At 44.8% G+C, this 13827-nt stretch overlaps 1 protein-coding gene and 1 long non-coding RNA gene across 4 annotated transcripts in view; one reads left to right on the forward strand and one right to left on the reverse strand.

The window, feature by feature from the left end:
• The window catches only part of LOC121478840, a 106021-nt gene extending 96243 nt beyond the window's left edge, over window positions 1–9778 (reverse strand). For all 3 annotated transcript variants that reach the window (XR_005984593.1, XR_005984595.1, XR_005984594.1), the window contains exon 1: window positions 9679–9778. This is a non-coding gene — a long non-coding RNA (uncharacterized LOC121478840). The remainder of the gene's footprint in view (window positions 1–9678) is intronic.
• Window positions 1–13827, forward strand: part of BFSP2 (beaded filament structural protein 2) — a 59667-nt gene that overhangs the window by 30185 nt on the left and 15655 nt on the right. Inside the window, exons 2-4 of the mRNA XM_041734213.1 lie at window positions 3458–3540; window positions 9231–9387; window positions 10431–10592. Coding sequence (XP_041590147.1) covers window positions 3458–3540; window positions 9231–9387; window positions 10431–10592 — 402 coding nt within the window. The remainder of the gene's footprint in view (window positions 1–3457; window positions 3541–9230; window positions 9388–10430; window positions 10593–13827) is intronic.

Genomic DNA, 13827 nt, shown 5'->3' on the forward strand with positions numbered 1-13827 from the left:
ATTCTGGCTCTGCTCTCCCTCCGAGCAATACGGGGCAATTTATGTGTGAGCCTTGGCATCCTCATCTGTAAAATAGGTGTGTTGGAGTCAGGGTTAGAGATCATGAGCATTCAGTGAAGTCCTGAGTGTTAAGTATTTAGTAGTGTATGAGGCACAGTCACTGAGTTTCTATCTGTTTAATAATCAGCTTTTCATGAATAAAAGGCTCTGGTTTATGGTGCTTGCCCATTTCCCTGGTGTAAATACACTCACCATGGTTGATATCAAGCTATCCCTACTGAGTGCAGACTCGAGAAGAGATGCATGTAGCATATGCCATTATAAAGTGTTTCCACCACACAAATACAACAGAAATAACCTCAAGATCGTGGATGACAGTGGTAAGTATGTATGACCTTCCTATTTTGAGTATTTATCAACTGAATTTTTCATATAATTTATTTAATTGTAAGTTCACGTAATTAAAACTTTCATGATGACTGTGTTTAACCACTGGCTCCGAAGACTCCTGAACTCTTTCCCAGTCTGCCTGGCAAGCCAAGACAAGCCAGCTCCAGCACGTGGGCTGGGCCCACCTCTAGGTGGTCAGTACACTCCCTCCCCTCTGCGGTTCCTGCCTGTGGCCCCCAGGGAAGATCAGATCACATGGAGCTTTCCCAGATGGAGACACAGAGCCTGCTCCATGGCAGGCACCATGCTCTACTTTTGGCCTTGGCCACCATCCCAGCCCTTGGCCTGTGCTAACCCTCAGCCAAGGTCCCAGCCCTTGTCCTGCTGCCTGATGGGCCATTTCTTTCTACAGTGTGGGATGCTGAGCCCCTGCTAACATGAGAGGACCCCTCTCTGCTAAGCTGAGGTACCTACAGGGGAACAGTGAAGGGATCTCTGGCTGACTCAGGAGCTGGTGGGTTATTTTAAGACCCTTCAGTGAAGGAGATGGGGAAGCAGGGCCAGCGGCTGAGCTTTGGCAAGTCAGGGCCTATAATTAGCCTCTGCTTGAGGCTTGAATAAGCCCCTGGTTGTTACTAAACATCAGCTGGAGCAGGAAGGCTTCCAGCTTCCCTGAGCTCAGTGCTACACCAGCCTCTAGGACAGACCTTTGGACAGAACTACCCCTCTGCTGGGCAGCGCCCAGTTTACCCTAGAAAGTGCTCCTGTGCTCAACCCCAAGTGAGAAGGAGGAGCAAGGATGCTGAGCAACCAGCTCCTCACTGCAACCCATCTTCCAGCAACTGGCATTTCCTACCAGACTCCTTCACAGATCGCTCCCTGCAGCCTCTTCCTGGCAAGGAGCTTGCAATCAACTAGCGAAGTCTTACCAATGAGCACACTGACTGGGTCCTGTGGTAGCTGGGCAAAGCAAAGGCTGGGAGGGAGGACAGTGTCTCCAAATGCTAGTGGTGCCTGTTCTGGACAACAGGATTTGGGGTGATGGCATTTTCCACCATCTCTCTGCTTTACCAGAATTGTATGACTCTAAATATGTATATCCAACATACGCTCCAGAGTGTTACTTGGTTTTCACTTTTTCTGCCTACCCCCTGGGTCCCAAGTTTAAAAAGCAGAGACAAATCAACAGACAAGATTAAGCTGCACCAAGGTGAAGAATTGTAAGAATTTAAGCTTCAGAGTCCCTCACTCGTGCACACTCCTTTGTATTAGTCTTTTTTCCCCTTTTTCTTAGAAGTAGTCTCCCACATTGCATAAACCCCATGCCCCACATCTGCCCACAGCTGCCCCAGCATGGCCACCTCATCTAGAGTGACTGTAAAGCCGTCTCTACAGCAGTAGTGTTCCAGCCCACAGTCTAGACACCCGCTATGATTTGGTGTCCTGCACTGGAGTGAGTCATTTGCCATGGGCAGTGTTGTGAGAAATCAAGCAGGGTGATTGCCTTTGGCTTCCAGCTTATCATTTGAAAAATGGCATTGGCACAGTGGCATCCAAACATTGGAAGGGGCTTTTGAATGTGGGGACTGCCGCTGTGTGAAGGAGACTGAAGAGAGGGCTCAGCCAGAGCGGCCAAAGCCAATCCTCAGGAACACCGTACACAGTCATGGCCCTCTGGATGAACTATATCCAGCAGTATTAACTATATTTTCTTTTTTTCTGTATTCTTGATGCTCTGGCATCTGGGGCCACAGAGCTAGCTAATCTTTGAGATAGTAAACCACTTGCCACATTCTTGATGTGCAAACCAGCCGATCCTGAGCACATACCCCCATCTGCCTTCTCTTTCTGGCCCTTTCACCCCAGGAGGCAATATTCCTCTGTCCTAAACATCCCAGGTGGCTAGAGACCACCCCAGGGGCTCAGAGACCACTGAAATTCTTCAATCTACCCAATCCTAAACCTGCTTAACTGTCTACCCTGCCTCACTCAGTCCTTCCCATGAAAATCACAATAAAGGCTTTTGCCCATGCTTTCCCCTCATCCTTTTGCCACCACCCCTGGCACTTCCTCCTATGGCCCTGCATGGTGCGGCTGCCTCTCCCCTTGGGAACTGTGAGTGACATCTTTTTAATGTCAGACATCCCCTGATCTTTTGGCTTTGCCATATCAAAAGAAAAACAAAACCCCAGGTACATTCTGTAGGATCCGGGGAGCTGGTTTTGAAAAACCACTCTTCATGGCTTCATGAACCCAAACTGTATGCACAATGTTTATGTTCATATGTATGTTTGGAGGGTGGTTGAAATTCTAGAGCCACGTTGTCCAATATAGTGGCCACTGGCCACAGATGGCTATTCAAATTTAAATTAAATTGGAATAGGGCACCTAGCTGGCTCAGTCAGTTAAGCAACAGACTCTTGATTTTGGCTCAGGTCATGATCTCTGGGTCATGAGATCAGGCCCTATGTGGGGCTCTGTGCTGAGCATGGAATCTGCTTAAGATTCTCTCTCCCTCTCCCTCTGCCTCTCTTCCCCCCAGCTCATGAGCTCTCTCTCTCTCCCTCTCTTAAAAAAAAAAATCTGGGGCACCAGGGTGGCTCAGTGATTGAGCATCTGCCTTCGGCTCAGGCTGTGATTCCATAATACTGGGATCAAATCTCACAGGAAGCTTGCTTCTCCTCTGCCTATGTCTCTGCCTCTCTTTCTCTGTGTCTCTCATGAATAAATAAGTAAAATCTTAAAATTAAAAAAAAAGGAGCCAGAAACTTACTGGTGGTTGGAAGCTCAGCACTATGACAAAGATTATGAACAAGTCTGCCTTTGAGTAATATTTTAGCTCTAAAGCTCCAACTCTAAAGGCTCTTAAAAGACATCCAGATTTTATGCCTTATGGTTTATCTCCTCCTCACCTTTGTGGAGAGAGACACTTGAATTCTAAAAATATTTGCTATAAAAAATGTACTCTAACTTCCCCAGAGCCTCTGTGTCTGGCAGGAGTCATGGTGGGAAGTTAGGGAAGATGGTCCAATGACCTTGTCTCCTCTGCTGTGTGTGATCTTTCTAGGTGGGCGAGGCAGTCTTGGAAAATGCCCGGCTCATGCTTCAGACAGAGAATATCCAGGCGGGTGCTGACGACTTTAAAGAGAGGTAACATCTGTAGCAGAGGGGCCAGTCCCTCCTCTCCCCTAGACTCCTGGGCAAGTTGAGTAATGCTGTTCTGGGGTCTGCAGCATTCATGCCCAGCAGGACAGAAGACTGGAGTGGGATAATAGAGGTTCCGGGAGAGTCCAGAGCAAGGATCATCCAGCTCAAACCTTACAGACACAAACTAGGACACAAACTAGGTCCCAAGTGCTCAGAAATTTTGCACAGTGGCACCTGGTTCACAGCAGGGGTTTTCAAATTGTGGTATGCTTCAGAACCACCAGGAGGCCTCACCAAAAACATATATCACTGTGCCCTACCCTCTGAGTTTTTGATTCAACAGTCAGGGGTAGGGCCCCAAATTTCCATTTCTAACAAGTTCTCCATGATGCTGGTCCTGCTGGTCCTGGGACCACACTTGAAGAACTGCTGGTTTTGAGCAATGCTTCTCATTTGTGGCCAGAATTACCTGGCTACTTAAAAATGCAAGCCACACAGACGAATTAAACCATAGTCCCTGGGGGTCCAGGCCTTAGTGTTTTTAACTCACCAGCTTTGAAAAAACACCTCTTTGAAGTCTAATACAGTGTTTCCTAAAATATGGTGTGTGTTGCATTGATGATCATTTTAAGTGGTATAAGGATAAACATCTTATTTTTTAAACTTATGTATTTTTAGAATTTCCTTCTATTTATGACTTATGCAGTTGTTTTTCCACTATGGCACTACAATTTATAGCAGCAATTTAAAATTTATTTAATATAAAGAGCTTATAAAGTTTACTGATTTAACATTTACTTTTTAAGTAGATACATTTAAGGAACAATGTAAAGTAAATAACAATAGGAGAGAGACACATTTAGGGCAAAATCATGATGGCAAGTGAGGTTTGAGAAACACTGGTCCAATGAAGGAGTGAAAAGAAAAAGACCTTTCATTGATGAACACAGAGATTCTGAGAATATTCTGTGGGGAAGGTGTTCTAGATGTTGGGCAGTTGGATGGGTGATGGGATAGTTATTCAGGGAACATTTACCTAAACTTGGTAAAGACAAAGAGGAAAGGCAGATAGTTGAGAGTCTTTGGGGAAGACAGTGATCCATCTCACTGCCATTCTTATCTTAGGATAAGAGTATTGTGATGAAAATGAACATCTCTACCCTCTCCTCAGACCCAGAGTCCTTTCTTTTGTCTAAGACCAAGCTTCTCCATGTGCTAAAGGGATCTCCACTAGTGGCCACTCTGGAGTCAAAGAGACTCTTGATCAGCTAGGGGTGCTGTCTTGGACAACAGTCTGCTTGCCAAGGTCACAGGAGCACAAAAAAAGTGAAGCCATCATCCAGCACTGACAGCTTACTGCACAGTTAAAAACAGATGCCAATAGACATGAATCCATTTGTACTACATTTAAGATAGAATTTAATTGTGACGTTAAGTTAGGATCTGACCAATGAACAAATTTCTTTTGTTCATTCATTTATTCATTATATGTTAATACATGCCTTCATCCAGCCATTCAAAGAGAATAGCAGGGGCTTGGTCTGTTTTGTTCTTCGTTGTATTACCAGCACCTGTAACAATGCCATACACAAGATAGATGCCCAATGAATAGTCATTGAATTAGTGAATGAATGAATGAATGAATGAGTTCAATAAATGTTTGAGTATCTGCCAGGCCCACTGCCAAGTACTGGGAATGAAGTGAACATAATCTCCAGGAGATCACAGTTTAATGTCAAAGACAGAGGAGTAAAGAGACAGGAGCATCAGTGGTTGTGCCATCAATGAGATGAGACAGGTGACATGGGGACATTTAGTCTGTCCAGGGAGGGTTGACAAAAGAGATGATACCTGATTTGGGTCCTAAACTCAGGAGTTTATGGGAGTTGACCAGGTCAGTGAAGGAGGCATGACTTTGCAGGCAGAGGGGGCAGTATGTGCTAAAGCAGAAGGACATGAGAGAGCACAGTACATTAGTGGCCACTAAGCAGTTCATTATAACTGGGGCATATGGAGTAAAGGAAGAAGGGACAACTAATGAGGCTTGAAAACCAGGGAGAGACCAAATCCTGGGGTACTATATCAGCCATACCAAAGAGCTCAGAAATGACCTGAGAGGAGATCCATAGAAGGGATCTGAGTAGCAGCTCATCATGACCAGATTTCAGCTTTACACAGAGCTTTGTGTTGGTAGAGAGGAGAGGTGAGGCAAATGAGCAAGAAGCAATGGGAGCAAAGGGGCTGGACAGATGGAAGGGTAGGGTCTGTACTGGGAGCAGAGGTTGGAAAGGAAGGCAAGATCAGATTACTAAGGAACAGAGGATGACACCTATGGCTCTGAGCAGATGGTGACCTGATGTGATTAAGGATGGTCCCTCTGGGTGCAATACTGTAGATCAGTTGTAGGAAGACAATCAGAGACTGTTATTGCTCAGGGTCTGCCTGGGATAGTGGACATGAGCAGACCTGAAGGATGGGTCAAAGAAATCATTGGCAGGGGTTGACATATGCCGCCTGGAAATAGAAGGCAAAGATAAGTGTCAGGTTTGAACTTGGGTAATTTAGAAGATTTGTGGTTCTCTTGACTAAAATAGAAAATTGTGGGAGGAAAGTTGGTCTAAAATTCAGGGATAGATAATGAGCTTGGCCTTTGAGCAAGCTGAGTTAAGCTGATGGTAAAACAACCAAGCAGAAATTGTGGTATGCCACTGAAGATGCCGGGCCAGAGTGGCCTGCAGGTCAAGACAGGCAGTTCTGGGTGTCACAAGCACAGAGATTCTATTTGAAGACTCCAAAATGGAGGGGAATAGAAAAAAAGAATACCAGGATAAAGCTAAAAGCTTAACAGCAGCCTTGAGGGATATCACAGAGATGTGTCAAATGCTTAGAGGACTTCCATAAAACAGTTTGTGGCTCAGTCAGTTAACGATCTGCCTTTGGCTCAGATAATGATCCCAGAGTCCTGGGATCAAGCCCCGAGTTGCTGAGCAGCGAGCCTGCTTCTCCCTCTGCCCCTCCCCCTGCTTTGCTCTCTCTCTCTCTCCCAAATAAATAAATAATTAAAAAAAAAAAAAAAAGGTTAACAGCAGTCTTGGGGAATATCACAGAGATGTGTCAAATGCTTAAAGGACTTCCAAAAAAAAAAAATGCTCTGTAGGTCACCTAAGACCTCCCATAATATCCCCGAAGGGGCCAGGCTCCCTGGAGAGATAAGCAAAACAAGACTTCAGAGGCACAAGGGCGACTCCTTCAACTTGGGTCAACAGGGACCAGTCCCAGTGATATGGGTGAGTTTTCATTCCAGCTGGAAGGGCAGGACTCATTTCCAAAAGGACTAAATGTTAATAAACATACAGTCCTTCATGAAGAATACATTTAGGTAGAAGATCTAATCCTACACATAGAATACATAAAAATGCTCCAGAAACCACCTCTACAAGGCAGGGATTCAAAAGTGCGGGTCCAACTCTGAGGAAAGTCTCTAGGGAATATGCCACAGGGCCTGGTCCTTGGTTCCTTCATTTACTATTTTTACCTGCAAGGTGCATGAAAGCAGGTAGGGCAAAATGGCAGGAACTACAAAGGCAGGACGGGTAGTGAAGAGAAGAATGATAGAATTAGAAATCAAAATGATCCTAACACATTGGAACAATGGATGAACGAAACTGAAAGAGGATATACATGAACTCCTACTGTGGGTTCAAATACCAGGTGTGGCCAGAAAGGACAGGATAATTGGGCTTGTGAAAAATGCTCAGGGGCTCTAGGTGACAGGACACCCAATATTAATCAGTAGCAAACACAGCTGGTCAAAATCAAATGAACAAATACACAAACAAACAAAACCCCACAAAACAAACCATAGGATCCATGATGAATAGAATTAGAGGGTTTAAACAAAGGAGCAGACATCTCCCGGGAATCTGAGCTAATCGGGCAACATCTGGAGTTTTGCATTCCAGTCTCTGTATCACATTTTGAGAAAGACGTGGATCAATTAGAGCATTTCTAATCATTCCACACATATATCGGAAGCCTGAGATGGGTGCTAAGAATTAAAGATGGAAAGGTCATAGTCCCAGCCATTGATGATGAAGGGTATGGAAACCAATTTGAAGGATGGAGAAAGTGGAAATGTTTCACCTGTGGAACAAAAGGCTTGGAGGAAGGGATGAGGGGAAAAGAGAGTAATAGAAGAGACTAGACTAGACATTTATAGGACTGCCAGAAGGATCAGACTGACTTTGGGTGCTCCAGAGAGTAGAACTCAGACTCTTCCAGGAATGAAGACTTAAGCTCTTTAAGGAAGAAATTTGCAATTTTAGAGCTGTCCCCAAATGGAATGATGATGGCAATAGGTGATGAGTTCCCTACCACTGGAAGTAGTTGAGTAGAGGCTACATGATCACCTATCAAGAATGCTATCAAGTGAGGAGCCTGGGTGGCTCAGTTGGTTGAGTGACTAACTTGATTTCGGCTCAGGTCATGATCCCAGGGTCCTGGGATGGAGCTGCACCTCAGGCTCCATGCTCTGAGGGGAATCTGCTGAAGATCTCTCTCCCTCTTTCTCCCTCTGCCCCTCCCCCAGCCGTGTGCTGGAGCTTGCAGTCTCTCTCTCTCAAATAAATGAATAAATATTTAGGGGGAAAAAAAGAATGCTATTGAGGGATTGTCATTGGGTAGGAGTTTGAATAGTTGAATCCTAAATTCTCTTAAAACTCTGAAACCCTAAGACACTTTCTTCAGTGAGGGATGTGAGAGTTCTCCATTCTAAGGATGAATGAAGATAAGGTGTGAGGGGTACATCTGGGTGGAAGGCCATAGAAGGAAAGGAGTAACACTGGGAAAAATTGGCAAAGATGTTGGGTGGTTTATAGAAAGAAGGCTCTGTGCAAGCCAGAGATCAAAAGAATCCAGTGGGGCAGTTTCAGATCTGTGTCGGTGTGTGTGTATGTGTGTGTGTGTGTGTGTGTGTATAATTGTATGGGTTACAAGTTTTTAACACTCAGAATATTTCACACATAAATCTAGGTCCCATTTCACTTGAAGAGAATTGGCACATCCCTTCCCACACAGCAGTTACAGGAGAGGCTGAGCAGCAGGTCCCCTTCCCAGAAGGATGAACTGTCCTGTGGGCTTCAATCCCCACCTCTCCCTGCTTCCCAGACCTGGCCCTCCATCCCTCATCTATATTCCCCACTTGGCCCCTGAAGGCATTTGGGTTTGCAGCCACAGCTTTAAAGTTTCACATGGGCTCTTTGGAGACAGAAATCGTGTTTTCCATTTGGGGATCACCACCGCATAGCCTTGTGTTTAGCAGATTCTCAGTAACGTTTGTTAAAGGATCTTTGAGGCGGGGGGGAAGGATGACAAATCAGAATAATGGCGACATGCCAGATCCCCCTACCTGGATCTCAGCTCCTGGAGAAGCTTTCCCTACAGTTCTATGCTTCCAGGGCCCCATGAGCCTGGCAGCCTGTGAGGCTGGGTTGTCAGAAGTTGGCTGTAATCGCTTTCATTTCAATAAATCAACATGTAACACTTGCACTAACAGTGCCCTCCAAGTTGTTGGAATGGTGACTTTCAAGATTCATTTGTCTTATCACATAATTGGCCTGTCGGTAACATTTGTAATCTGATTATTTCCCCTTTTGGGTTGCCCACCTATGCTGATTAAGTTCCTGTATCTGCAGATATGAAAATGAGCAGCCATTTCGAAAGGCAGCGGAAGAGGAAATTAACTCTTTGTATAAAGTCATTGATGAAGCTAATTTGACAAAAATGGATCTGGAGAGTCAAATAGAAAGCCTGAAAGAAGAACTTGGCTTTCTGTCAAGGAACTATGAAGAGGTAGGTGGGAGCAGGGGCAACGCTGGGTTGGCTGCAGACCAGAGGCGCGCACCTGTCTGGCTGAGCTTCCCGTCAGTGATGGTAGCTTCTGTCAACCTCCCCATGGCGCTTGCCCAGGGCTGCAGGGAAACTGTGAGTAAAATGCCTCCCAACCCTTGTAGTGGGTAAGGTTACTCAGGGAGTCTCAAGTTCCGATGGCTTCAGGACCAGGCTGGGACACGAACAAAGGAGACAGCAGGTTCACACAGGTGAGTGAGGGAACCTGTGTCGAACTGAGTAGAACATCCCTACCTCAAGACAGGTCGGTCTGTCTTCCTTCCTTCCTTCGTTCCTTCCTTCCTTCCTTCCTTCTGCATTGAACAAACAAAATAACTCTGAAGATAGATCCAGGCTGTGGTTTACACGCACTCATTCATGAAATTAGGTCAGATCATTGAGTAATAGGACTCAACAGGACCTCCAACAGCCATTTGTCCAGTTCTCTGGAGAATGGCACCAACTCTAAACCACTTGGCACGTGTCCTGTCCCATCAGACTTCTAACGTGCTTTCCACTGAGAAAGTCAAAACCCACTTACCTATGCTTACCTTGGGAAGTTCATTCTTTTGTCTGACCTTCGGCTGACCACAAGCCCTAAGCCCACTTCCTCCTGCCCTTAGTTCAGTCATCTGCCACCACTCTCCACCACCAACCCTTTGGTTACCTCGAAATCTCTCCCAGCCTACTCTGACTTTATGAAAAGTCATAAATTTCATCTTGCTGTTGTTGCTTCCTCTGTGTTATTTTGTGATGTATTTGTTTCAATATTTGCTTTGAGTGGGCCTCAGCTTGTGAGCACCAGCGGAAGAAATGCCTCCTTCTTGCAAAACTATGGCCCATGCACTGGCGGGAGGGCCAGGGACTTTGGCAGTCTCTGTGAAGCCCGATGCTTGGCAGTAGCAGAATGAGAAGCAAAGCCCACAGACCTGGGCTTCTACTGCCTGAAATTCTGTGTGCTTTCCTTTTCCTCTGAACTCACCTGAAGTGTATATTGTCATTTGCAGGATGTGAAAGGGCTGTACAAACAGTTGGCGGGGTCTGAGCTGGAACAAATGGGTGTTCCTATTGGCACTGGTCTGGACGACATCCTTGAGACCATCAGAATCCACTGGGAGAGAGATGTTGAAAAGAACCGGGCGGAGGCAGGAGCCTTGCTCCAAGCCAAGGTGAGGCAGGACCAGTGTCTTCCACTCTGCTCTGTGCAAGAGGAGGCAAAGCAAAGGTGAAAAGCAGTCAATTTAGGAAAGAAGAAATGCAACAGTTTCAATCTCATTAGACATAAAAAAATGCAATTTAAAGTAATAGCACTTTGTTTCCCTGTCTAAAGCAAGACATGTTTAAAATAGTAATACTTGATGGAGACCAGTGTGTGGTGAAGTAGGTTCTCCCCTATATCACTGAGGGGTACAAACCACTATGACACCTCTGAGTAATGAAATTGATGCTACATATCGAGAATCTCGAAATGCCCCTAGCTAACAGTTGAATAATCTGGGCACTATCCTAAAGAAATCATTGAAAATACAGATAAAGTTTATATCCAAATATATTCACTGAAGCATTAATTATAAGAATGAAAAAATTGGGGGGAAAACACATAAATGTTTAATAATAGGAGTAAGGCTAAGCCACAACCTAACCATGCAATGAAATACCAAGTAGTTAGTAGAAATATTTATGAAGCATTTATACATGGGAAATACTCACATCATAAGGTAAAATGGGGAAAATAAGAGTACAGAAGGGTACATACCAAGAACCAACAAACTTTTTCTGTAAAGCACCAGATAATAAATATTAGGCTTCCTGGGGCCTGACAGTCCCTATTACAACTACTCAACTCTGCCATAGTAGTAGACAAAAAAATAACAAACAAGAATGGCTGTGTTCAAAAAAAAAAAAAAAATTAGAAAGGAAACACTAAAATGTATTGGTGTTAGCAATGGTTGTCTTTGAGGGAGGGACCTATTTGACATGTTGAGATGTTTTTTCTTTCTTGTTTTGAGTATAAGGAAACTTGTTTTCAAGTTTTTCCTAAGCAGTATGAGCTACAACCATGGAGGGAAACATCTTTTATTAAACCTCATAAATAATAGAAATAACCAGAAAATAGAATGCATAGGGTTTGTTCTTCCCTTCTCCATCTCCCAGCCATGTATGACGTGGGGATTTTGAGCCCAAGGATGAGAAGAACAGAAGGGGAAGGAAAGTGTAGAGAAAATATGAAAAATAATGTAGCTTTTAAAATTTTTTTGAGAGAAGGCAAGCATAGGGGCTGTTCCTGTGCTTTGGGTTACTGTTCTGTGGGTCTCAATCCCCAGCTGCACAGCAAAATTATTCCAGAGCATTTTCAAGGATGCTCATGCCCAGGCCCCATACAAGACCAATTAAATCAGAAGAAGAGAGGGACTTTGAGATCCTTTAAACTCTGGATGATTCTAATATACAGACAGGCTTGAGAGTTTGTAAGAACTACCAAAAGAAAACCAGGAGGATCTTTTCCATTCATTCTTCTCCCCTGCCCCCTCAATATCAACAGGAACCTTCCCAGCAGGGTCTTACCAATTCTGGATCCCCCAGTGTTCTCCAGCCTAAAAAACATCTCTATTCCCCCATTTTTCTACCCTCTATCCCCTTTCAACAGCCCCTTTTCTTTCTAACCTTAATTCTTTGGGCCAGGTCACTGCAAACTTTTTTTCTGGCAAATAGCACCTAATAAACGGCACAAAATGCAGTCTCCCACCCCCAACCAGGTGAAAGGTGAAACAGCACAAAGGGAAAGTGAAACCAAAGCATAGATTAGATTTTGGTCTATTGCTTCTTTTTTAGGACACTCATGAACATTTATAACTCATGACCTTAGACATCATGCCATCCCCTTTCCTCACTTCAGAGGTGAGGAAACAGATCCAGAGAGGGCAGCTGACGTCCCGAGGTCACATAGCTGCTGGCAGCGCTGGGGTTCAGCTCTCTTGGCTCTCAGGCCAGGCACCTTTCCTCCACACTGGGCAGTCATTCCTCCTCGGCTCTGTTCCCAAAGCGAAATCTCTGTGGCTCAGGAGTTTGCAACCTTGCTCCCGTCCCACCCCTCCTGGGGCGTACCCCACACTGGAGGGATTCTTTCTTTGGTGAGGGGGGAAGGGCATTTTAAATAACAGAAATAAATCCTGCATACTGTGAAAAAGAAGAAAATCCTGCACATTATTATTCACCCTTCACCCTCTCGGGAATCATCACCAGCCCAATAGTAATTCAAGCATTAATTCTGAACAGATTCATTAGTGTTTTTTGTTTTTTGTTTTTTTTTTTAATAGAATAATCTGAAAGCTACATCTCAGAGAAAACAGACAGTACTTGTTTTCATTTGGCTAATGCTGCCGGGGCCTCTTGCAGAGAGGCAGAGCTCAGAAAATATTTGCAGAATGAGTGAATTGCTCTGATCATCAACAGAGATCAGAACTGACAGCCAGAAGTCCTCCAATAAATAGTTTTGTCAGTTGCTGTCATGCCCTTGGGGGCTGACATTTGCCCATTCTGAGCACCCCTTGTTGGCTTCTTGGCAGCAAAGCATAAATGTGAAATGGCTTAGCACACACTCCTTTCAAAACCTTTTGCAGAGAGCATACAGACATGTATTTAATTACCTTTCAGCCTGGGGAAGCTGAAAATTAATTGACATTATTAATTTATGTCTTTGTTTAGGATTCCCCAGAAACTGACCCTGAGACAAATATTGAAGAGGAAACAATCTGTCTGGAAGTTGTTGGGAGCGGGGGTACAAAATACTAGTAGAGGAGAAGCAGAGAAGGGAATCAATAAAGAACTCATTATCCCACCAGCACCCACTGTGGGAGACTGGACTCTGCACCCACAGGGTTTCTGGGGAACAGTACAGAATACAAGAGAGGGGAGAGGGGAGGAACCCAGGGTAGTAGTACCATCCCCATCAGACATCTGCCATCTGGTAGCAGCATGATCTTTCAAAGACTTCAGAGAAAGCTCTCCCAGGCAAAGGGGTAGAGTCTGGCAGTGGAATGGAAGGGGGGTGGAGAACAAACATGTTCTGGACTAAAGGTTCCTGGGCGATAATGGTGGATGCCATCAGCATCTGCTCCCAGTTATCTGCTAACTCCTCTTATTTTTAAATCATTAAAAGCTTATACAGAGGTTCTAGCCAGGTTCTTTCCAGCCATAGCCAAGATGTTGGGAACTTTGGTGGTCTAGCTTTTGGAGCTTCTCAGGTTGTATAACTGTGTTTGGAGGGGATCAGTTTAGTCCAGAGAATTTCTGGCGGATCTTCCAGCCTGGCCCTTCCTTTTCTGTTTATTGCAGTTACCCAGTTCAAGGTATTTGGGGATGCTTGGGGAACTGCCGACAACATGCCATACCAAGTTCTAACCT

This window comes from Vulpes lagopus, chromosome 19 (assembly GCF_018345385.1).
Source record: "Vulpes lagopus strain Blue_001 chromosome 19, ASM1834538v1, whole genome shotgun sequence".
In the NCBI taxonomy this organism is placed as follows: domain Eukaryota; kingdom Metazoa; phylum Chordata; class Mammalia; order Carnivora; family Canidae; genus Vulpes; species Vulpes lagopus.